This window comes from Frieseomelitta varia, unplaced genomic scaffold (genome assembly GCF_011392965.1).
Source record: "Frieseomelitta varia isolate USP_RPSP 00005682 unplaced genomic scaffold, Fvar_1.2 scaffold_556, whole genome shotgun sequence".
Classification (NCBI taxonomy): domain Eukaryota; kingdom Metazoa; phylum Arthropoda; class Insecta; order Hymenoptera; family Apidae; genus Frieseomelitta; species Frieseomelitta varia.
This window is the reverse complement of record NW_025110319.1, coordinates 99,549-126,557: the sequence shown is the minus strand read 5'-3', so window position 1 is coordinate 126,557 and position 27,009 is coordinate 99,549. Positions and strand designations below refer to the sequence as shown.

Sequence of the window (27,009 nt, the reverse complement as noted above, 5' to 3'; positions counted from 1 at the left end):
ATTCAAAACGGCGACAGAATGTTCGGATACGAAGAGTTCTTCTACACTGAGTGTTACATTTTCGATGAAAAAAAAAAAAAGGGAGAAAAAAGAAAAGAAAAGAAAAAATGCCTTTCGTCGTTCCGGCAGAGTTGCGTTCAGCTATATTCCTCTCGAACGATTCATACGAATCGCTAGGAGAACGTGTGAACATTAACATGTCAACCCAAATGTGCACGAATGCAAGACGAAATAACAATGAAACGTACTGTTTATGCTAATTTCATGCGCGCGGTGAAAATTTTCCGTCGTACGAACGATAAATAATTATATACACACTCGGAGGACGCGGAACGCGAATCCGTGTCTTGCACCATTGGCAAACAATCGCTTTATGAACGCTTACGTAACAGTTTTGGCCATTTTGCCACGGCGATTTTCAATGGCACGAACAGCCGCCGCTGACTCGCGTGTTACAAAGTTCCGCGATATTCCGCGTGTTATCAAGCCTGTTACGTTAACCACCCGGCGATTAAATGTAATTGTAAGTACGGCCGGTAATTACACGGTTATCGATATTGTTCCATGGTTGACTATTTCGGCCCGTTAGTCTGCCGCAGTTTACACACGCATTGCCTACGCTCCGCGCCATCGCCGTGGAAAGTTTCACGATTTCTCGTTCTCGCCGGCCGAGAAACCACTCGGATATATTTACGTATGCAAATTTACGAGTTTACGGTAAATGTTACTTTTAGAAATGGTCTACGCGTCTCCACCAGGAATAATAGGTCGTGGATTTCGCGACCCTTTCGTCCTTCCTTTTCTTTCAGGGCTAAACACGAGTACCGTGAGCGCGACGTACGGTGTGTTGTTAATTGAATATTTGTATGAGACACGGTGCCTTCGACTTCCATCCGGTTGGCAAAGTCCGTCGACTTGTTCGAACGTTTCCTGCGTTTCTTTTGTTCCTCGTTTCGGTGCCCTTTTCGAACACGCCATTCTCTGTAATGTGGTACGATTTTGAATTTCTAATTAGCCATTCCTTCAGCGCGATCGCGATGCTCAATTTATTACTACGTTGGATTCCACGCTCGTTTTACCTGGTGTTGAAATGTTACATATGCCACAGATAAGTTGAGGTATATAAACGTGTTTGATGGATTTATTTCACGTTGAAATGCTTTTCTTCGATTTTTACGTATTTTTCACGATATTTTATTTTTACGATACTGTGGGTTGCATTTCTTCACGTACAAGCCTATGTAGAGAAAACTCTGCCATGAAATGAAAAAAGTTCGAAACAATTAGATAGAACAAAAAGTAAAAAATTGCACCAAAAAAGTCGTCACATTGTGAAGACTACGTATAGCTTTTTTCTTTGTTCGCAGTGCTTTAATATGATATATTATAATTTATATAAATTATAAATAAAATTATTTTTGATATTTTCTACACTGCATTAATTTATTCACATGGTTGTAATAACAAAGCTAATATTGAAAAATTTAGAAATATTAACATTTATTCGAATTATATGCTTTTACTAATCTTTGATTTCGATTATAGCACCGTATCGTCGTCAATAGCCATATTAAAGCTTCCTAATTACTTTCTTTTTAATTGAACCTAAACCACGTGCATAAATGGACAATTTCTACTTTATCGACCTTCATTGCGTTACTTGGCATTTTTCGCAATTACATCAAGAAAGCTCTATCCCATGCGATTTTTTAAATAGCCATTGGCACTAAAACGATTAACTCATTCGTTCAGAATTAATCAGACGACTAATAAGACAGAACGCGATTTCATAAAAAATTCAAAGTATATATCGACTTGTGTTCTTTTATGTACTAGAAATATAAAAAATTTTTAAGGTTAGGGTCGTTTATTTCTTAACCGTTTCAGTGCCATGCAGCGCTGTTCAATTTACAATGCACTCGGTTTTGATCATAGCGAATCATATCGAAGCTTCCTCTCCTAATTACTTTCTTTTCAATTAAAACTAGTAAACTACGTGCATAAATGGGCAATTTCTACTTTATCGACCTTCATTGCGTTACTTGACATTTTTCGCAATTACATCAAGAAAGCTCTATCCCATACGATTTTTTAAATAGCCATTGGCACTAAAACGATTAACTCATTCGTTCAGAATTAATCAGACGACTAATAAGACTCGACAGAACGCGATTTCATAAAAAATCCAAAGTATATATCGACTTGTGTTCTTTAATGTACTAGAAATATAAAAAACTTTTAAGGTTAGGGTCGTTTATTTCTTAACCGTTTCAGTGCCATGCAGCTCTGTTTAATTTACAATGCACTCGGTTTCGATTATAGCGAATCATATTCGAAGCTTCCTCTCATAATTACATTCTTTTCAATTAAAACTACCAAACGACGTGCATAAATGGACAATTTCTACTTTATCGACCTTCGTTACATGACATGTCTCGCAGTTACATCAAGAAAGCATTATCCAACTTTTAAATAGTCTCCAGGCTATTACACCAAAATGATTAAATCGAGTCGACATCTTCCCTTCATTTTACGCTCGTAATTATCATTAATATCGCGGTGAAGTCGCGCCGCAATTAGGTGCTAGCGAGTGAAACGATCCGAGTCGAACCCGAATTATCCCCGGAACGGTTGGAAAACGGGGGACGATGGTACTAGCAAGTCGTCGCGATAGGAAATTTATAGGTCCCATTTCGACGCGGTTGGGCCGATCGTTGTCGCGAGAAAGATACTCGATCTTGAGTACGGGCAAAATCGGTGGAAATATCGATTCTAAAATTGTTCTCGGGCTTACGTCCGGCTCCGAAACGATTCGTTTTGGAAAATAGAACCCCCATGCTGTCGCTATCGTGTCGCTATCCCCTCTCGAAAGGCGCGAAAAATCAATTTCTCCCGGGATGAGACGCAGGACGATAAAACGAGCAGAAAGAGTTGTTCCTCCTATGGAAGATTCGAACGGACGTTTTCGAAGAATTTTTTTTTTGAAACGCGCCGGATGATCATTGTCGAGGGACGACACGATCGCGCGACGACTATGCGAAACGTGTCGCGCGACAACGAGTCGAGTTTACGGAATTGGGGGAAAAGAGGGAAAAACTCCGCCACGTGACGGATCGAAAGGAAAGGGATTATTCCGCTCACGTTCACCTTTATGAAAAAGAAAATTTACAGTCGGCGCCGTCGTGAAAACGCAGCAGAGAAACGCTTCGCTAATCGGAATTCGTGGCTCTCTATAAATCGTTGCCACTCTTTGACGTCACTTCCTGCGCGCTCTGTCGGCGACATACTAATGACGAGTCGGCATACCTCTGTCCAAAACGAACCAGCCGCGTCCACTCGCGTGATTCTCCGTTTCCTCGGAGCGTTTCTTGACTGAGAGACGAATCCTATCGAACGACTACTAAAATACAAAGCAAAAAGACACCGGAACTTTCTTTGGCCACCCAAGCATCACTAAAATCTTACATAATTCTCATTATTCGAAAAGTGAATGTTTGCCTTTTGTGAAGCTTGAACTTGATCAAAACAAGCTTCCAAAGAACGTGACATCCATGAAGGAAGAAAATAAAAGAACGAAAGGACAGTTAAAGTATCTTGAAGAAATCGCTGAGAAATCGTTAAAAAAAAGAAAATAATAGAACGAAGTGACATGGTGGACAGCGAATAAAAGTTCCAAAACATACAAAAAAAGAGAACTGAAATGTACAAATGTATGAAATAATTAGAATGGATGCTTCTTCCGTAATATTTCGATTTAAATTGTTATAAAATAAAATAGGGGTACCTAGTAAATTCGAAGTGCAATTCGAGGTCATCATTATCTATTTGGCGTGGGCTCCACGACACTGAAACTATCAAAGTTGTCAAAATGACCGTTTGACCATTTATTTTTGTTAGATATTTTGTAGATATAAAACAGTGTAGTTTTTGGAGACTTGAATGATTCTTTGTAAAAATATCATAAATAAAAGCTTATACATCCTATTGTGTCATAAAGATTTTCTGTTTCTTTCACTTTAATTTTAACGTCTGTGATAAAAGTTTTTATCGGTAGTTTTAACCTTAAAAAGATCAAAGAAGAATAATTATATAAGATAATTTTCAGTGTCGACTGGATTCACTGCGTGATCGATCTAGTGTTCCGCCAGACGGATTAAGAATAACTTCATCAAAAAATGTTAAGGCAGAGCTTAATGCCAGTAAATCAAGGGTGGTTAAAAACTACTCGATTACGTACGTGAGATTATTACCATTAATAGTTGGTTTCACCCTTGCCTTCGCCCTCATTCTCACCACATGTACACCTCCTTCGACACGAACCTCTTTCACCGTGCTGACCGTTTACGTTCTCTCGTGCCACGAGAGAATAAATTATAAGAGGGCGAGAGCTTATGAGCGTGACTCCCTTGTACGAGTACATGTAAGCTCGTTTAAGCTCGTGTAACAGACACTCGTCGATTTACCACCGGAGGAGCCACGAGATCCCCGAAGAGGCTGATCCAACGGTTTTCTTTATATTATTACAGAATTTATAAATTAAAATAGGACACTTTGTACATATATATATGGATATACATATGTGTATCTGTATATATATGCATATATTACAGAATTTATAAATTAAAATAGGACACTTTATGCATATATATATATATATATATTACAAAATTTATAAATTAAAATAGGACACTTTGTGCATATATATATATATATATATATATATATAATTACAGAATTTATAAATTAAAATAGGACGCTTTATGCATATATATATATATATATATATATATATATATATATATATATATATATATATATATATTTTATATATATATATATAATATATATATATATATATATATATTATAAATTCTGTAATAATTTTTAATTTATTAATTATCTCCGAATTATCTCATTTGAAAAATGTCTCAAATGCATTAATTTATTTATTTATTTATTTTTTTCTGTTTTGAGAGGGTAGCAATTCGGTATACTTAGTTTGTCTCTAGAAAAGGAGGATAGATACCAAGATCACTAATATTTTTTTCAAGCAATAATTACGTAATTTTTTTTTTCTTGCATCAATCGATAAATGAAACAGATCGTTCTGTTCAAAAAAAATATCTAGCTTAGAAAGATATTTTGATATCGTTTGTGGAATATTGTTCTCACGTACTACTAATCTGACGTACAATATAGAGAGAGATTTCGCGTTACACGCGAGAGAATCGACAATAAAATACGGTCGAAGAGAAAATGTTGTATGGATCAGAGTTATATCCGAATGAGGAGAACATTGCGCTTTCTTTCCTTTCTTTTTTTTTTTTTTTTTTTCTTTTTTATTTGATTGTAGCAAATCTTCTGGCAAAGCGTTTACAAAGCGATCCAGCAGAGTTTCTTACAATTGGTAATTTTCGCGAATGAAGTTCTCTCTCGTAGACAATTGCAAGCAAATGGACGTTCGCAATTTCGTTTTCAACGAAACCACGCGTTTCTGAGAGATGATTTAGTGCGACAAGGATGTAAATTAAAACTCTTGAACGATATTTACGTAAGTGAAAGAAAAGTAAGATTTTGTTCTCTTCATTCGTTTAATAGAGTAATCAAAATTAAAAATTTTATCAATACACCCAAATCCAAATTAATTAAAAAATATATAAAATAGAATCAATTTGACAAATTTGCATAGTTGTGACGTTAAGCATTTTTACATTTATTTATTCATGCTTTATTTAAATCGATAATATTTATATGTGTCGGTAGATTTATTCATTATATAAATGGCTAGAATTTATAATGAATAAATAGATTTATTCATTATAAATTCAAAATTTTCGTTTTTATAGGGGAATGTATTGTATTTATCCTATAAATAAAAGAAATATAATTATTATATTTTCTTTAATAATATTATGTGGATTTCCTTTTTTAGTTGGATTTTATTCAAAAGAATTAACAATTGAAATTTCAAAATTGCTTTAGAAATATAAGAATTTTTTGTTTAATTATAATATTATTTAAAACGATATTGACTATTTCTTATTCAATCTCGAATTGTAAGCAATTTATCAAATAATAAATCAATGTTAAATTAAATTTATTTTTATGAAGATAAATTAATAAATTTTTGTAACAATATTTATAACAAGAACAATATTATTATTAAGAAAGATTATTTTTAATTTTCAATCCAAATTCATTACAAATTTATAAATATTCTGTCATTAAAATAATTATTTTTTCATTTTTAATTTAATTTTATTAAATATAAATTCAAAAATAATTTCATACGTTAATAGAAGGGTGATCAAACAACGGATATGAAACGAAAAAGGAATCTTATTTTTCAAATTTCATTGCGAGATTTCCTACGAGTCGTTTAAAAATGTCGCGTGAACTCTTCATTCGGACCACTTTCGTCCTTTCCGAGAAATACCGCGCTAATAAGCATCATCTCGGCCTTGAAAATATTTACCTGAGTGTGTTCAGAGTCGTCAGACTCGCGTATATTCCGCTTATCGGAACAATTTCATCCGTTAACTGTCCGAGCAAGTGACCCAGCTGAGGTATGGTTCTCGACTATAATCGGTCATCCGGTGCGAACGCGATCTATAGAGAGATATATATTACACATAAGCCAGGGAGCCCTCGGTCTGCTTAGCAACACCACCAGGCTAGTTCAGCCTGGTTGAAATTCAGTTAGTTTGAACGTGGCCAAGCCCGGGAATTAAATTAACAAAGTTAATTCTCATTCTGGTAAAGGACCACGAGTGTGTCCCGGAAGTGAGAGAGGCCGGGTAAGAGGCCAAGAATATATTCCTGCGCGTCCAGCTAGCCAGCCAGCCCCTGCTTGCTTGCTTGCTTGCTGCCAGTTTCGCCGAATACGAAACAAGCAGCGACGCAAATCCAATCTTTCCCTAACGTGTCCCCTCACCCTTGGTTGGTTGAACCATCCGAGGAGGGCGCTGCTTTAGTCTGAAGGACGTTTTAATCGTTTCTTCGGATCCTGTATCGAATCTTGGTCAACTTGGTGAACTATCGCTGTTGAATTTTCTCGAAAATTTTCAACGCTGGTCGGAAAGTAACGCGAGAAATTAACGTAAATTAACGGGCGTGTACCGCAACCGCAGGGTTGGCAATTTTTCACGCGGGCGTTCGAACCGCCGTCTTCCCATTTATTCGACCTGCGAACGATTTCCGCGGACGTGGTTCCGCGATTTAATTAGGGGGGCAAACACCGTGTACACGAGCGCGATAAAACTGATTTACAAACATTTGCGCGGTTTCGTGCTTGGACGATCGGGAAAAGTGCAGAAACGGGGGGAGAAAACGTGGAAATATCGAATCGCGGAATTAATTGAAAAATGAATGTGTGCGGCTGAAACGCGGCGGGGGGCTGTTCAAGGCCTCCGACGAACAACGAAAGGAAAATTCGGCCGCTCGATACGTGAACATTGCTTGTTAATATAAGTATAAAACAAATAATAGTTGAAATATAAAATACATAATAAATAGGTTCTTAAACTCTAAATCGGTTATTATCAGTTGACAGTTATTATAATTAATTTGTAGTTTAATATAATTTTAGTTGTATTTAAATATAACAGATGGCCTGTTTGTTGATCATAGAAATATAATAAAATATGAATGTCACGTGAAAAGTTCAACGTCGACATGGAGCGCTTTTCTTTTTTAAAAAAAAAAAAAAGACCAGAGTCGTGAGAGAACATTGAAAGAGAACTGTTAAAAAGTGTCAATTGTGTCGTTGAAAAGAATTTATTTGAGTTGTTAATTCGTGTTGTTTTAAAGTAATTTGTCTTGTTTCATTATTTGTTGTCCTATTATCACAATTTTCGTTAAATAAATATTGTTTATATCTCTACGATATTACCATAAAAAATATATAGTATTATCTAAGAATATTTTATCAATGTGAATTAAAGAAGTGCATATATAGCATTGTACAAAGTTTAAGTTGTTTTGGGTTAGGTTGGGCGCGTCGAGTGCGGTACGCAGTGTGTTAATACGTTTTACACTGTGAAACACTATTGCTACGTGGTGACACTGCTCTATTCCCGCTGAATAAGGAACGAGAATGAACCAGGACGATTTTTCTCCTCCGTGACGATCTTCGTTTGCTATACCAACGTCAACTGGTAGTCGTCAGGGGACGAGAAAAATGAAAAACATGAAGGAAGATAGAGAAAAACTGAAAGGGGCTGGGGTATTCCCGCGGTGTCCCTACACACTCGTGCCTCGGCCAGTCGGTGCTACCGCAGCTAAATTAAATCAACGATATCCAACGCGCTATTCTATTCCCCTTCCTCCCAACTTCAAGGCCAGAGCCTCAACCCATTGCGATCTATCTGCAAGTGTTCAATACATTCTTCCTCTTAGAGATAAAGCTCTGCCGAGCTATCAGGCAGAGATACAGCTTCTCTCCCTTTCCCTCCATTGCAATTTCGTACGGGAGGAAACCGAAAACGAGGAGCAGCAAGATCCTCGTAGAAGCGGCGGACCAACGTCTTTGGTATTTAATAAACATTCCAGCCGAAGCCCGCAGTTTTGTTGCGGACCGATGCCACCGGACAAAAGGGCACTAAGAGATGGGGGGAGGGGAGTGAGAGAAACAGACTAGCGCTTCGGGGCTTGAAATTTTTTCGTGGAAAATAATTCGTGGCTGTGGATATAACCCCGAGGGTGGATATAGCCAGAGGTGAAGGAGAGAAGACCAGGTTCAATCTCCATGAAGCTTCGCTTCGTGGAAAATCTGATACGATGCGCGAGAGCCGAAGCGTGTGGCGGGGGTCCGGCCGGACGGCGAGCGGGTGAGCTGCTCTGGTATCCGGTTAGGTTACGAAAGTAATTAAATCGTTAACAGGGGACGAGTTTGTGGCGCAATCGACGAATATGTGCGGGGTTTCCACGACCCCATTCTCCCCCCGTTCGCTATCATCCTCCCTCTCTCCTCCACCGTCGGCTCTTTCGCTGACCGTTTCCCTTGATTCTCAATTTTATTATTTCTTTTGCCAGTCGTAGCCTTTGACTATGGAGGGAGAGGTGGCCCCGATGAAACACGGCTCGTTACGCGAGGAACTGTTAACGAGTCGAATTCGGTTCGGAGGCGGCCGAGTGATCGATTTAGGTACGCGCCGGGGCCACCGCCAGAAAGGGGAGAGAAAGAGAGAGAGAGAGAGAGAGAGAGAGAGAGAGAGAGAGAGAGAGACGGCAATCGATCGCGGGGAATTGTTGCGAATCGTTGAGATCTTGCCAATCTGGTCCGGCGACCAGGATTGCGATTAACCGTTTAAAGAATTAGCGCGGATGGTTTCTTAATTGAATTCCACGACGGATGGGCAAAGGGATTTTAACCACTTGTGCTGGCAACTGATTGCGGACCATAACGAGTGACCAAATCGTATACAATAATTCGTCGCTTTCTTTTTCTTTTCTCGATATGATATCACTGGATAGAAATTATTGAAAAGTGATAAATTTATTATTTATTTCGCCCATTTTGTTTTACTTATAAATATATAATTTTATTTATGATAACTTATTATGCTGTAATATATATGTTACAACATAACCTGTATATGTCTAATATAACCTATATTCTATAATAATATTCTAATATAACCTATATTCTGTAATATATATGTTATAACATAACCTGTTATGTCTAATATAACCTATATTCTAGTTAAACACATTGGCGTTCAGTGTGTTTATTGTTAAATTATATTACAGATTAAAGCTATATTAACTTTTAAATAAGATAAAATGCTTATTATAACTTGTTATGCTGTAATATATATGTTATAACATAACCTATGTTATGTCTAATATGACCTATATTCCAGTTAAATACATTGACATTCAGTGTGTTTATTGTTAAATTACATTACAGATTAAAGCTGTAACTTTTAAATAAGATAAAATTTTTTACAGTGTCAGAAAACGACATTACTTGTAGGTATCCTTACGCTGGCAACTGATTGCGGACCATAACGAGTGACCAAATTGTATACAACAATTTGTCGCTTTCTTTTCGAACTCGTCGGTATGATATCACTGGATAGAAATTATTGAGAAGTAATAAACTTATCATTTGTTTTGCCTGGATTTGCCATTCTTCCTCCAATTCAAATTAAATTGAATTCAACCACTTAGTGCGCAAGAAATCTCAATGACCTCATTGTTAATTGACATCGCAGTACGGGATTAGATTCCAAAGAAAAATTCATTCGGTTCACTCATAACCAACCATTCTTTACTCTCCATAGTTGAAGCACATAAACTACTCTGTAGTTAAATATAATAGTCAAAGAACGACGAAAATAAAATCATTTTCAGACTCCAAAAACATTAGGACAGTAGAACTTACAGAAAATGAAATAAATTTGGAAAACCATTAGGAAATTGTTATAATTTCTTAAATTTATTTTAAAGTTAGTTATATTAAGCTTAGGAGAGGTATATATAGTTTACATTATAGTAATAATAACATTAACTTTGCACAAGGAAGTTAAATTTTCTTTTCGTCGATATATCCACCGCGTTTTTTAATTTCAGCATCCGTTTTATTAGTTTTTCTATTGTTTCTGGTACTATTTGGTTTCATGCATTTTGTAATTTGTTCCATAAGTCATTTTTGGGACTTTGGACACACTTTACGGATTTTCCGATCTAATTCATCCCAAATTTTCTCTATTGGGTTCAGATTGGCGGATTGAGGGGGTCAATGCATTTATTTTTGATTCATCACTCTGTTCTAAATGTTGAAAATAGTCTTTACAAATCCTTGCAGTGTGCTTGGAATCGTTGTCATGTAAGAAAACAAAATTTTGGCCTGTTAATCGCCTCGCATAATCACGTAAAATAGACAAATATTACTCTTTTTTCAGAATCCCTTCGATTTTTATTAACTCACCAACACTATTTGCTCCAATACACCCCCAGACCATTATTGACCGCCCTCCGTGTTTAACCGTGGGTACGATACAGTCATGAATCATTTTTTTTTTCAAATGTCTTTTAAAAACATAAGCTCGCGGTTTGCAACCGAACACCTCAAATTTAGATTCGTCGATCCATAAGACATTTTTCCACTCTTCAACTGATCAATTTCGATATTTCTTAGCCGACTGTAGTCTTTCTACTTTATTTTGTGGCCTTAGTGATGATTTTTTAGCTACGCATCCACGAAGACCAATCTTGTGTACAGCAGGTGTCCTAATACTTTCGGAGGAGAGTGTACGCGCCGGAAACACGAAGCTTACTGTTAGAGATTGATCCCAAACGATTTAAAAAATTCTGCGAAAAGAAATAATTCGTCGAGGGCGTGATTTCGTTGATAGAAAATTCGCGGAAACACGTAGGTGGAGGATGGGTCGAGCAAGGGAACCCCGAGTAGTAGGGGTTGACAGAAAAATGGAAGGGTGAAAGAGAGGCGCGGATAGAGATATTCAGAGAGATGCAGCCGGTTACTTTGCGTTGCTGCGCGAAACCCTACGCGACGCTGAATTTACATAAGCGGCTTTTCTCCGGGGCGGGGCTTTTCTCTCTCTCTCTCTCTCTTGGTCCTAAGCAAATATTGACTGGGACCACTTTCATCTCTCCTCGCCACCTGTCATTCTCAAATGACGCGTGCTTGATACCTGAATGCTTATTATACGCGGTGCTGATGAGACGATAAATAGAAGAGAACAGCCAACAACAATAAGCTCGCGTGTCCGAGTGTTGTTTAGACTGCAGAGCACGCGTAGGACCGATCGACTCGTTCACGATGCGTGATTCAAGTATAAATTTCATTCCGCTTTCTTTCTTTTCTTCTCGGCGAGAAGACATAGAAATCTATGAGCTAAAGATAGAAAGAAAGATCCGCTGTCACTTTTGCACACAGCCTGCAACGTCTATTGACGCGATTATTTAGATGATAATGACCGATTGACGGTAGCAAATGATTTGAATCTGAATACCAACTGCATACTGAACTGATGCAACAATTTATTTATTTTTTTTTTTTTCTTTCCAGAACGCAAGCTGTTCGTTGGCATGCTGTCGAAGAAGTTCACCGAGAACGACGTTAGGAACATGTTCAGCGTTTACGGAACCATCGAGGAATGCTCGGTGCTGAGGGACAGCACCGGAAAAAGTAAAGCCTGTGCCTTCGTTACCTTCGCTAGTAAACAATACGCCATCAACGCCATTAAGGCTCTTCATCACTCGCAAACGATGGAGGTGAGTGGAATTGAAACGTGCAATTGTTCCCTCTTCCTATCCTAGCTACTTAACTCTTGCCGCCACAATGTGTCCTTCCCCTCCCCGTTCCGATTGTCCTTAAAACGACGACGACAATGGCACTTTGTCACCGAACTTTGCTTCTTCCATTCACCATTCAAGACTGACTCTTCAATCCGCGAGAATTCCCTTTTATCCCCGGTTCTTATATTATACTAATTATATACAGCAGTTTTTTTTTTTTTTTTTTTTTGTACAAAATTCGTGTCGCTCGTGCGAGAACAATTATGCATATATCGCCGCGTATAGCGGCGCTTACTAGTAGAATCTGTTCCCTATCGTAACTTAATTTCTAATTAACTTTGTTATCCACGGCTAATCTCTCGTCGAAGATTAATTTCGCCGGGGCCGATGCGTTCTGATAACGCAGAGCCCGAAAGAAACTTTGCATCCCTGCCAAAGTTTCATCCATCATTTAACGCGGGACATCCTGTGCTAGCAAGGACAGGCTTTGCCTAGTTGTTGCACGCCCCCTCACACGATGCGAAGATGTAAGAAAGAGAGAGGAACGCGATACTTGCAAAAAGTATCGATATTCGAAAGTCGATAATTAATACCGTTCCGTGCCACAGTTGATTTTGATTGTGAAACGAAGAATTCTTGAAAAATTTGTTACAAAGTCGTGTATTGACATCTTAACAACGTGTTCATCCTTATATTAGAGCGTATTTTTCCGATTGACTAAACTCGGTAAGAAGACTGTAAAATTTGTTATCAAAATGAGTATTATTAGTATTGTCGTATAGTATTACATAATTTATATAACAAGTATTCTAAATGTAGTATCATATAATTTATATAATAAATTATTATTTAGTAATAATAAATTATTATTATTAATTTATTATTGTATAATAAATTATTGTTATTATTATAGTAATAACAAATAAACAATAATACTAAAAACATTTGGAACAAAATGTCTTATTTGAAATGAATTTTGGCATCGTTAGGAAATTATCTGTAAAAATAATACCTTAAAATGAAATTAGTTGCTTTATCCTGTAATACATTTTTAAGAGCAGACACATTTCTTGGTAATTATAATTTTTGCGCTATAAAAATTGTAAGACATAGAAGCAAAACTACCGCCACGGAACGTGTTAATAATTGATAATCTGAGATTAATTGAGATAACTCGTTAGACTTGCCCAAATATTCGCAATTTTGTTGAAATAATCCAGTAATGGTCATCCGAGCTTGAAAATGCTACGAATTCTTCAAATCCTTTAAAATCCGTGGTTCAAGAATGAGTTGTTAACAACTTTACCGACCGGTAGCGGTCGATAGGTTTGCCGATTAATAGGCCACCGGTCGGTAAAGTGAATTTTTTAAATTTTTGTAAAATGAAAATTTAACTTTCTAATTTTTTTCTTTCATGGGTGTCGTACTCTTTGGAAGCTTGTTCTGAAGTTAACAACCTTTTAAGCTTACTCCATAAAAGTCAAAAATTCACTTTTTGAATAATAAGAATTACATGTCACAAGGGTGAGGCATCAGGATCTTAGAGATGCTTAAAAAGAAGAAAAAAAAGACTGAGAACCTTCTACATTTGCCAATAAATTCTCTTGAGTTGTCACGATTACTCACGGGTAAAAAAAATTATGGTTTCGACTTGGAAAGAAAAAGCAAACAATCCTACGGAGTACGTACTTAAATTTTCAATTTTAATTCTCTGAACTGAATAGTGACAAATACTTCTATATACAATGCTTTACACGTGGCGTACAGTTATAATAACCAGTGTACACCGAAGACTGAGAAGAAAATCGCAAGGGCAAGGGATTAATACTTAATCAGTCGTTCCCTGTCCGTTTCGCGGGAACTCTATAAAAGTTTCAACAAAAGTATCGAGCAATTCGATACTTGGGAAGATAATAGAGCGGGTAGTAGACCCTTCGAAGTCAATTCCACGCGCTCTACGGAATTGTTTCTCTTTCCTTTCCCTCCCCCTCGTGTCTCTGATGGCACGCTCGCAACCTGGTAAACCCGGTGAAAGAAAATCGTGCCAAGGCACGCGGTCGCGACAGCAATTCCATTTTGATATCATGAATATTTCCAGCTGCAGATTCCTCGAGCTTTTGCTCGTTGTGGTCGACTTAACTGGCACGATTTCGTGCTTCCCATTGTCTGCCACATAAACAGTCATGCATTTCATATTCTCCTTTATGGTCGGAGCAAGCCGAAGGAACTATATGTATATATATATATATCTTGTGATCGTTATTAATTATTATTAGAGCGAGCCTTCGTGATTCCACGCAGTAATTCTCTTCGACGGACGTTCTGGTTTGATTATTGTCCCCCGGTTCAAAGTTTATTAAACTCGTTACTCGCACGTTCGCGATTATCATTTACTTGCGTTACATTGTCCTCTTTTATCAGCGACGATCTCGAAGGCTTCTTTTCAAAAGAACTAGCTATTTTGTAACAGCGAGTTTACAATATTCGAGCAATTTTTCTAAAGGAGGGAATTTTTCAGTACAAAAATTTTCGACGAGAGAATGTTTAAGCGTTATAGACCCTCGATATTGGGATCATCCTTCTATCCTCTCATTTTCTATCTCTGGCTATTTGTGGCTAGTGACTTCCATAGTAGTCCCAAAATTAGGGACAATTAGTCTCATTAGTTCACCTGCTGAACACGACTGGCATCTATTCATATTTGAACAGTCACATTTATACCCTACACGATATCGGAATTGGACGGGTGACGTTAGAGATCATTAACCGTAGCTGATCGCTATAAATAAGAATAATAGTAATAGTAATTCATAAATAGCAATAATAGAAATTTCAAAGAAATACGTACTACGTCGGATGATCATAATTTTCAAAATACAGAATAGTCACTGAAAGACTGAATGATATATAAAACAAAACTAACTTTTACAAGCACATGTTTTTTCAATTTTTTATTATTTCATTTGGAAATATAATTAATGGATTTTTTTGTGAAAACTACAAAATAAAAAAGATTGAGTGAATGAACAAGTTATGACTTTTCCCACAAACCCTTCATTTTCCAAGCAAAATCATATAGTTTTAAAAATACGTGACCTTCAATTTTACACATTTTAATGTCAAAACTATCTATACGATCTGCGTATTAAAGGCGTATGTATTTAACACTTACATCTCACGCATTTATTTATTTTTTTTTCCTTTTTTTTTTTTTGTTCTCAGGGATGCTCGTCGCCGCTGGTTGTGAAATTCGCAGATACGCAGAAGGAAAAGGACCAGAAAAGGATGCAACAACTTCAGACGAATCTTTGGAATATAGCAGGAGTCAACATGGCGCCGCATTACCTGACCGTCTGTACCTTTAATATTTCATAACCAACCTTTTTACCCGATATCAAAGAGCCCATTTGCATCGTGAATGGAAATACTTTCTCGTAAATTTATTTCCCTTGAATCTTCAAAATTACAGGCGCATCCAGCGAATCGGCTTGATACTTTTTCTTTTCTTTTTTTTTTTTTTTTCTCGTGAACGCGACGAAAAGAGAGAATAACACCGTGCTAAAAGACAGACATAATCTCTCAATGGGAATTTTAATCTGCCGACGATCCGACCAAGGGGTTTTAATTTATTAATTAGAACGTAATCTCTTCGCGAGAATGACACAGAGATACTTCAAACATTGTAAAAACATTGGAGGAGACGCGCCTGAATCAGCGTGTTATAAATTGACTGACGTCAAATAATTGCTTCTGCAGATAAAATCCGAGTAATTGTCTCTGTGGGAACAGAAAGGAATTAGTTTCCACGATTATTTCAAGAGACAATTTGTTTCAAGGTGGAACAATTATTGATAAATTTGTTTTTTATTGTACGAATTATTACTTATTCGGATATTAATAGAATTTAGACTGATCATCACAATGCGTCAGAATTATAGTCTCAAATCCACAAAGTGGATAATGGCACTTTTTTATAAAAATTGAAGACTTATTTTTTATCCTAGTTTCTTCGACACGACATTTTATTTATGTTGCACCGGTCAGTTGCGTACGCTTGTTCGGTGTCACACGGATACACGGTGTGACACCGACATCAAAGTCCTCGCGAAAATTTCCATTCACACGGATGCATGGTATCGATAGCACGCGCGACCTGAATGGAGAGTCACGCGGAAGAGGCGCAAGAACGCGTTAAGCTCGACGCATTCAGATCACGCTTAACTACGCTCTTGCATCGTGAAACTCGCCGCAAGTGCACGCGAGAATACTTCTATTTATCTTGACTTTCGGGTCAACATTTTACGCCACTTTATTATTTGTTGCAACGCAGCAACGCGCAACAGAGAGAAGCAACAAGATATACTCATGTGATCTTCGTTTGTTCGGCAGAACGACACGCCTGCTTTGGCGCCCGCCTCGCTGCAATTGTTGCAACAACTTCAGGCGACGACGAGCGCGGCGACTCCGGTCGCGGCAGGCACCGGTGCAAACGCGTTGTCCAGCGTGCAGCATCAGTTGCTGCTGCAACAACATCTTGGCCTCGGCGCGGCGACTCCTGCGCACGCGGCTGCCCCTGCTGTGCCAAGCCCGCCAGAGATCAACCCCGCGAATCTTCAAGGACTGGCGACCCTCGCGTCCCTCAGCAACACCGCCGGTGAGTATGGTTGGTGTCCATTTATTTTACATTTTATTTTCGTTCCTCCTTTTTCTGTTTTCGTTCACCTTTGACACACCTGCCAATTCACTTCAATTGATGACGCGTCTGTCTTTTCGACTGATCGTTTTTTTTGTCTCTCGTTTCTTCGTCCATGCCGTTTGCTGTCTTTCTTTAGTGTACAATATCTGTTTATAATTGTAATATTATAATATTTTAATATAATATTATTCAGTAACAGTATAATATTATAATAAACTATACTGTTTATGGTGTTTATAATATAACTATATGACAAACTATATCTGTTCATTATAATGTTATAATGTTATATTATTCAGTAATATTATAATAGTAATAGTATAAATATTATAATATTACTGAATAGTATGATATTATAATATTATAATAAATAGATATAGTTTATTATGGTTATATTACACACTATAAACAGTATAGTTTATTATAATATTATAATGTTACTGAATAATATTATAATATTGAATAACATAATATTATAATATTACAATAAATAGATATAGTTTATTATAATATTGTAATGTTACTGAATAATATTATAATATTATAATAGTAATAGTATAAATAGTATAATTTTTACTGAATAATATAATATAATATTATAATATTGTAATATTATAAATATTATAATATTGTAATATTGTAATATTATAAATATTATAATATTAAACAGATATAGTTTATTATAGTCATATTACACACTATAAACAGTATAGTTTATTATAATATTATAATGCTACTGAATAATATTGTGATATTATGATAGTAATAGTATAAATATTATAATATTATAATAAAGAGATATAGTTTATTATAGTTGTGTTATACACTATAAACAGTATAGTTCATTATATTATAATGTTACTGAATAATATTGTAATATTATAATAAAAATTGCATTTTCATCGCCCGATATATGTACCATAACGTTCGTCCTCATTCACTCATATTATCGTTGTTTCGTTTCGTAAGTTTTCCGCACGTGGCGGCCATAGTTCTGGTGTATATTTTCCTCGGGTTGTCTCCGCGAGAATAAAACTGTTCGTTTAATAAACGTCGGGAAGCATGCCAGTGTGTAATGATCGTTGTAAATGCCTGCTATTAGCATCCATGTTAGAACGCGTGTTTACTATTTATTACCGAGAAACGTGTGGTTATTCGACGACACACCAGAACTTACGTAATCGTATCGTCGGGCAAACATAGTATGCGAAATGATACGCTGTCGTCCTCTACTTCTTTTTCTGTTCCTTCCAATTTTCTTTTTTCTTTTTTTTTTTTTTTTTTTTTTTTTTTTTTTTTATATGGATAGAGAATTTATTAGAATTTTGTGCAAACTCCAAGCTGAACTTACGATCTGCGTAATTTTTCAGGAATTTAATTCGCGACTTGATATTTCGTTGCCGCAGTTGTTCTTTCGCAGTTTGCGACCAGACGAAATAACCAACGAAAATATGTACGACAGAACTTCCTGCTAACAAATCCAGCCAATTATACTAATTACAAGGATTACGTAACGAAATATCGAGTCGCGTGTTTCCTCGTGCCGTGTTTGTCATATTTGTGCGTGATTTGGAATCTAATCATTGTGTGTGTGTTGGGTTATGTACGTTGCAGCGAATGCAGGAGTATCGCCGATGAGTATGCAAAACCTGGTCACCCTGGCGGCCATGACAGGCGGAAACGGGAACCTTCAGGTGTCACCAAACAGTGAGTAAAAAAAAAAAAAAAAAAGACAACTTGCGTCGTGACACGGGCATATATATGTGTAATACGTATGAACGTGATAACGTTGAAATATCACTTACTATTGCGTACAATTTGGTTACTATGTGCATTTGTGTTTCTCGTTTCTAATAAAGAGACAGATGACTGATCGTTAATTTCGAAGAGCCGTGCTTCGCAAAGAAACAAAGAAGAACGCTTGATATTAAGGGGATAGGACAGTTACACACTAGTGATATTTTGAAGAGCTAGTACATATTTGATTGACATGAGCTTTGGTTTTAACACGTTATGAACTATAGAAAGCAACATTAAAAGAGAAAAAAAAGGGTTCTATAACTTTTTAACAAGCATCCTTTTACATAACTTTTTTTACATTGCCTATCGGTGTGCATGATTCCATCCAAACAGGATTAGCTGCAACAGAAAGGCAGGAAAAGTTCAAAAGTAAACAATATTCTGTAGGGATTGACGATCCAACATTTTTAATTTTTGTGAAAAATTATGAAAATGGCAGTTACTTGTTTTTGATGTATCGAATTTGTACCAAAAGTTTCTACGTTTTTCGTTTATATTATTATTCAAAATTGTTAAAAATTAAAAACTGTTCGATCGTCAATCTTTAGTAAATGTTAAAAGATAAAAGATACGTGCCAAGTTTCATAGTAATCGGTTGGTTAGATTTCGAGATATCTTGCACACCGTTTCTAAAAACCTGGTTTCGTGAAAAACGCGTTTGAAGTTTCAGAACGTCATTTTTCACATGTATCCTTTACTTACTTTTTTTACTTATATATCGCGGCTCAGAGTTCTTACAATTCACAACTAAATTGAGTCCAAGTCTCCTTCGATATTCGATTCAACAAAAGTAATATTTGAATCGCACGATTTACACTTTATATACTGCTCAAAGTTGTAGACAGTAATACAAATTCAATTTATTATTCTGTATCCACGGATTTATTATTATACCCCAAAATAAGTCGTTTTTCTAGGATCTTTTGTATCTTATTTCTAAGACTTCAAACTACTATTTAAAACAAAACAAAAAAACAAAAAAAATCAATTTTTTGAAAATTTCAAACTGTCCTAACCCCTTGAATTTGAAAAAAAAAGAGGAAATAACAGCATGATGGAAATCACATGGTTCGTTCCTGTGATTAAATCGTATTGGTGGAATATTTGACACGTATTTTATACGACGTTGATTAATCCGACGGCCATTAATCGTAACTTGTTACGTTTCGTATCGAGATCGTTCGTATTTTATGTGCGTGTGTGTATGTATACATAGTATACCTTCATTTGTGTATGCATGAGATTTATCCGTGTAATGCGAATCGTCGAGTAGAAAAATGTCAAACGTGTGAAAAGAAAATTTGTTTCTATGGTCGCGTTCATAAATTCTGGAAATGAGAATCTTCTCGAGATTTAATCTTCGACGTTTGCCGAGAATTTCTGTAAAGACTCGTCTTTTCCAAATCCAAAATTAACGAATCGTTTCATTTTCTGTTTGTCACTTACATTCGTTCACTTTAATTCTGTCCTCGTCTTTCGTTTTAACAGCGATCTCGATCGTCGATCGTTCCACGTAACGATCGACGACATCGCGCGGCACGACAAATGCGTATCTTATATTCGTAGCATACTCGGCTAAGTAACTTTCGGCCAAGTTTACGTGCTGAATATGTAAACACGTTACTAACTCCGCTTGTTAATATCGTGAACGTGTTCTGTGTTTCAGCGTTAAGCGGACTGGCGAATTCGACAGCAGGTATGTCGCTATGTACGTGTCGCCTTGCCTGGTATAGTATTAACAATTACTAAATTAAATCTCGGCCGTTCGACTTTTCTAACTCTTATCTCTTGCCTCTATTCACTTGTCTCAGCACATTTGGTTCGCTTCAAGAAATTTCGGAATGTCTGCGATAGATGCGATTTACGAGTACTGGGTCTTATTGTTAGGGAAAGAGCTCGAAGAAAAATGGCGTACAAAAATGGTACAAACGAGTTTTTTTTTTTTTTTTTTTACCAGTTTCGATTACAAAGCTTTTGGTGAAATTACTTTGATAATGTTTTTCTTCTCTTCTCTCCAATTTCTAAAAGAACCATTACGTGTACCATTTTTCCACTGATCTCTTCGTCAACGTGACGGTAACCACATACTCACTGTCTAATGACGAGTGTCTGTGGAAACGATTTTAGTTTACGTCACGTTGTTACGTGTTTCAGTTGCGTAAGAACGATTTTATATTTTATGTTCCTTCTCTGATGAAAAGGAAATCTTTTTTTTTTTTTTTTGTATTCTCTAAAATTAATGTTGCGTGTTGGGCTTTTTGCAAGTCGATATTTTCATTGGTCCACATTTGACCTCCATTCGTTAATGTACGAAAGTATCGTATATTTGAACAGACTTGTGTTACCGATGTTACAATTTGCGTAATTTTTAATATACCAACGCACCAAAAGCTATAAACTGCCATTGACGTATTCATGCTCGTACTCGCACACGTGTCGCCACTGTATGTAGACATGATACCAAGTTCCATCACGCACATGTATATCTCTGGCCCTCGCATTTTCGTCCCTCTTCTCGCAGAACATTTTGACTTCAACATCGTCGGAAACACCCCTCCCCCTCCCCTGCATTTACTCGCACACCCAAGACGATCACTTTGATCGAGCAACAACAAAACGATTTCCATAAGATTAATTAACGTTATTAAATTGAATTATCACGCACACGTTCGCGTGCAACAAGCACTTAACAAACGATTCTCTCGTTACCTGCCGCACGATGCTTCTTTCTTATGTACTTATGGTTGGCCATTGTTAAAAGAAAGTCGACGACGCGCGTGCCTTTCGATTTTTTGCAAGATTTAAAAAGATTAGCGCAAAATCACGCGACTAATCTCCTCAGTGACATTCGTTCAGAATTGCATATCCACTTGTTTTCTCTCCCCTCTTCTTTTTATATAAACGCACGTCAGCGTTTTAATGTGCACATTTTTTTTTCGTGCGCAGCTGTCCTTCTTGGAAAAACCGGAAACACAGGTGAGAAGAAATCATTGAGACTGTTAATAACGACATTTCTTTTTTCTTTTTCTTTTTCTTTTTTTTTTTTTTGATTTGTTCGAAGCTACTTTCCGTTTCATTTTTCTTCGTCTCCTTTTTTTTTTTCTTTTCTGGCTGCATTCGTCATTTTGCTGCGTTCACCTTCCCGCCACTGGATGTTTCAGAATTACGAGCCAAGGAAACAGAAAGCGAAGAGAAGGATATTTTTATTTCTTACAGTTAGTGAAACTGTAATTTATACGTCACTTGTTGCCAATCGCTTCCTGCGATCGTTGTCTGAGTAATTCTGAAGCATTTTACACATTATCATCTCCCTTCTTCGTGCATATATCTTCACGTTAGATCTGTAAGCCGAATCGTTAGCTATTTAATCAATGGAACGAAGCTCACCCAATATTTGTCCAACATGTTTCAATTAAGCTTTAATTCATTTGCCCTGTTTCGTAATATTTGGTGGTATAACAGAGAGGTGTCGCAATGAAAGATAATAGTCTTCCGCGATGCTTACACATGCACTTGTGTGTATATATATATTCCAAAATATTCAATTATATATATATATATTATATATATGTATATATTTCAAAATGTTCAATTTTATATATATATATTATACATATATATATTTCAAATATTTAATTTTATATATATATTCTAAAATGTTCAATTTCATATATATTATATATATTATATATATATATTCTAGAATTTTCAATTTCATATATATTATATATTTTAAAGTGTTCAATTTTATATATATTATATAATTTATATATATATATATTCCAAAATGTTCAATTTTAAATTTAGGTGAGCTACGAGAGCTAAGCTGTTTAAGAATCTTCAATAACAAAGTTTGTCGATGCCGATGGTATTTAAAACCTGATGCCTTTTAGTTTTTAACGATCGATAATTGTTGATTGGTGTATATCCATGGTTAATAACGTGCCACGAGTTGACCCTTCGTAACGAAATTTCAGCCTTGAAACTCCTTCTCCCCGAATTTTGATCATAGTTTGACAGAAACATAGTCTCTACCGGCGGCTGCCGCGCAATTTACACTATATTTTCGTAGATGTTATTCACTTTTCAACACCTTAAATAACACATCGTCGTGCACATAATCGCTTCTCGCAATTAACGATGTACTTAAAAAAAAACTCCTGCGCGTTGGAAACGTTGCATCGTAGAGAAACAAAACGGAAAACATACCTTCTGAAATTAACTGCGGACGAAAACCACTTTACTCGAGTAAATTACTGTACAAACTTGCTTCTAGTAACTATCCGACACGCGTTTACACGATTAACAAACAAGATAATCAACTCGGCGTAATACCAGCTATTCTCTGTTCTTTTTTTCTTTCTTTCTTTCTTTCTTCCTTCCTTTTTTTTTTTTTTACGTCAGAGGTACAGCATGAAGCATGCCATGAAGTCGGGGAATTATCCTTTTTTTGCGATGACAGCGGGCAACAAGAAGCGAACAGGCGTAAAACGATTGTTTTATTGCGCTGTTGTAAAAGTTCGATCGAACAAAAAGAAAGAAAAAAAAAAAAAAATAAAAAACACAGAGAGACTCTCGAGAAGTGAAATTAAGTAATCGAATTGATTTCGACTTTGAAGGGTCCACCGGAGGTAGCCTCAGTCCTGTGACGTCCCTAGCGCTCAATTCACTCACGGGGACACCTCTAAATGGATTGCAGGACTCTTTGAGCAACGCCTACTCCAGCTTGCAGCAGTACGCAGGTAAGCGGGCAGAACCATCAGACCGATCGGTTTTTTTTTCTCTTGACTTGGCCGAAGAATGTCAATTCTTGGTCAATTTCAAATTCATGGCAAATTAGCATTGTTTAACTTGCACTAATGGTTTGCTGGTGAAGTGCTGTGTTCTAACGAGTAACTGTGCGCCTTAAAGCTCTCATTGGAAAGACGACGGTGACCGTGGAAAAGAAAGAATTACATAGTGAGTAACTAAACGTACACGCACACAAACACACGCAGAGAAGTGGAATGCCTGAGTTTTTTTCTTTTTTTTTTTTTTTCTTTTTTTTTCATATGTGACGCGCACGTAATTGCCGGGACTACGTTTTCTGTTTGCGGGTCGATTTGCACGTGATCAAATCCGTCATAAGTCCGCAGAGGTGGTAATGCGCAAATACACATTTAATTCAAGCCAAATTTACACAACCTACTGTTATCCTATTATTATTTCTCTTTTTTTCTTAAATTGGAGGAAACTTTACAGGGAGAACAGAACAGGAGTTGCCGATTTAAATTCACGTCGGACGAAACGTTGAAGTTTTTTTCCTTCCTTTTTTTCTTTTTTTCTTTCGAAACGTCTTGCGCATGACCGCCATGTACAAATCCTGCAACTCACAAGATACGCAGTTCCTTCGAAAACATTATTGAAAATACTACAGACGAGTAGTGTCACTGCCAGTGAACCATGTTTCGTTGCGTGCGTTTCGTTAATTGAGAACAACGCAACGAGGCCGAAAATCACAACCGATAATTCAAGCCGGCAATCGAAGAACCATACACGCGGCTCTCGAATAATATCGGTGGCCCATAATCGTGAGTAGAACGTTCGCGTACATTCCTAGAATGCGAATCTCGTGGGATGACGCGGGAGGAAATACGACTCGTAGCTGAATGTCAACGATGAATGGGAGGGGGTTGAAGAAATCGGTTGATGACCGAATTTTGTGGTTGCAGGGTTCCCGGCGTTCACGGCGGCGGCGGCGGCGGCTGCGGCTGCGGCCCAGAAGGCGAAATTCACCAACACCGACAAGCAGATTGAAGGCCCGGAGGGCTGCAATCTGTTTATCTACCATCTACCGCAGGAGTTTAGCGATACTGACCTCGTCTCGACGTTTCTGCCGTTCGGCAACGTCATCTCCGCCAAGGTCTTCATCGACAAACAGACGCAGCTGAGCAAGTGCTTTGGTAAGCTGCATTATGCGAGTATAACGAATCGTTTCTCTCGTTGGTACGCGTGGTTTACGTACGCAGTAAATGATCATTGTACGAGTTTGTACGAGTTTTACGATCTTCAATCTCAACCTTTTGCGCTGGAATGACTTACGCCACGCGCGTCGAGAATCGTTTTGTCCCAAATTGCAACATTTTCTCAGTTTTAAGGGGGGCAGGACAGTTTGACGGGCCTAAAAATTACGAATACGTTGGAGGGCTGGTGAAAATGAAGTATATATATCATATTTGATTGACATGAGCCTTTGTGGTTTATTTTACATTGCGAACTATAAAAAGCAACATTAAAAGAGAAAAAAAGTGGGCTTTTGTTTAACTTTTTAACAAGGCAATCCTTTTACATAACCTTTTTTTGCATTGCCTATCGGTGTGCATGATTCCAGCCAAACAGGATTAGCTGCAACAGAAAGGCAGGAAAAGTTCAAAAGTAAACAGTATTCTCTAGGGAATTGGCGATCCAATATTTTTAATTTTTGTGAAAATTATGAAAATGGCAGCTGCTTGTTTTTGATGTTAAAAATTAAAAAATGTACGATCGTCAATCTCTAGTAAATGTTACTAGTAAATGTTGCTAAGGATACGTACCAAGTTTCATAATAATCAGTTGGTTGGATTTCGAGATATCTTGCATACCGTTCCTAAAATCTAATTTCGAGAAAAAACGCGTTTAAAGTTTCAGAACGTCATTTTTCATATGTATCCTCTACTTACTTTTTTTTACTTATATAGCTCCAGAGTTCTTACAATTCACAACTAAATTGAGTCCAAGTCGCCTGATATTCGATTCGTCAAAAGTAATATTTGATTCACGCGATTTACACTTTATAATATTGCTCAAAGTTGTAAACAGTGATACAAATTCAATTATTCTGTATCCGCGGATTATTATACCCCAAAATGAGTCGTTTTAAAGACTAGGACCTTTTGTATCTTCAAACTACTATTTGAAACAAAACAAAAAAAAAAAAAAATCGATTTTTTGAAAATTTCAAACTGTCCTTCTCAATAATTTCTATCCAGTGATATCGTGCCGACGAGCTCAAAAAAGAAAGCGACAAATTATTGTATACGGTTCGGTCACTCGTTATGGTCCGCAATTCAGTTGCCAGCGCAAAGTGGTTAAAAGCGATCGTATCGGCCTGATTGAGAAGAAAACGGAGATAGTCGCACACAGTTAACGGCCCTTCGCAGGCCGCAAAGTCGCGATATTAATGCTAAAATAATTACTTGCAAGACAACGACGCATGATTTGCAGGTTTCGTATCGTACGACAACGCGGCGAGCGCGCAGGCAGCGATCCAGGCAATGAACGGTTTCCAGATCGGCATGAAACGGCTGAAGGTCCAACTAAAACGATCCAAGGACGCGTCGAAGCCCTACTAGCCGACGTCCCTCATCGTTCGTAGGTAGATACCAAGGACTTCTCTTGGATACCACGGCTCGGAATCAACGACCTTGGTGTCCTTGCTCAAAAAAAAAAAAAAAAAAAAAGAAAAATTCACAATTATTGATAACATTCGATAAATCTCGCGACGTCGATCATCGATCGGGAATGTTCCTCGGTCTGGATGGATAGATAGATAGATAGATAGATAGATAGATAGATTAAACACAGGTAAATATAGGTAGATAGTTATTTTCAAATGACCAAAGTGTCCAGCAGTCGTGTTGCCAGCTCAAAAGAGATTGTCTCTCTAGTCTAGTCAAGCGGTATTTTTTCTACGAAGCTCGAAGAATATAGTCGTTGACAATCTTCTCCCCTTTTAGGCGCCATATCGATTTTCATATCGAAATTCTACGAGTTAGAGTTTACGTTCGAAACGAGGCTGTGATAATATTGAAGACTTACTATATCATCATAACTCTGTCCAAAGAATATGTGTGGTTCAATAGATACGGATCGTACATTCTATATATATATATATATATATACACGTATATAGACATATCTAATATATTTTATTTAAAAAAAAAAAAAAAGAAAAGCGCTCGAAGCAGCTGTAAACGAGAATTATAGTTTCCTCTGGAGTTCAGGTTTCTTCGCCTGGTAGTCCGTCCACGTGAATATGCATCACTCTGGTTATTTTTATATCCAGACGATCATAGGTGTCTTTTTCTTCGTTTGTTTGGCTACTACTATACTTATAATATTCGTGATACGCGTGTCTTTCTTTTTTTTTTTTTTTTTTTTTTTTTATTTTTTTTCGTAGGTACTCACCACGTAAGTATATATCGCCGTGACACGCACTTGTATCGTAC

At 36.9% G+C, this 27,009-nt stretch overlaps 1 protein-coding gene across 14 annotated transcripts in view; it reads left to right on the top strand.

Annotated features, from left to right (window-relative positions):
- LOC122533834 (CUGBP Elav-like family member 2) overlaps positions 1-27,009 on the top strand; it is a 56,593-nt gene that overhangs the window by 24,325 nt on the left and 5,259 nt on the right. For 2 of the 14 annotated variants that reach the window (XM_043663918.1, XM_043663917.1), the window contains exons 2-11: positions 12,038-12,243; positions 15,490-15,618; positions 16,657-16,930; positions 18,578-18,670; positions 20,430-20,471; positions 21,710-21,739; positions 23,383-23,505; positions 23,675-23,722; positions 24,475-24,705; positions 26,006-26,156. In XM_043663918.1, coding sequence (XP_043519853.1) covers positions 12,038-12,243; positions 15,490-15,618; positions 16,657-16,930; positions 18,578-18,670; positions 20,430-20,471; positions 21,710-21,739; positions 23,383-23,505; positions 23,675-23,722; positions 24,475-24,705; positions 26,006-26,133 — 1,304 coding nt within the window. In that variant the 3' untranslated portion in view covers positions 26,134-26,156. The remainder of the gene's footprint in view (positions 1-12,037; positions 12,244-15,489; positions 15,619-16,656; positions 16,931-18,577; positions 18,671-20,429; positions 20,472-21,709; positions 21,740-23,382; positions 23,506-23,674; positions 23,723-24,474; positions 24,706-26,005; positions 26,157-27,009) is intronic. The other 12 variants (XM_043663919.1, XM_043663920.1, XM_043663924.1 and 9 more) reach the window with 12 other exon arrangements.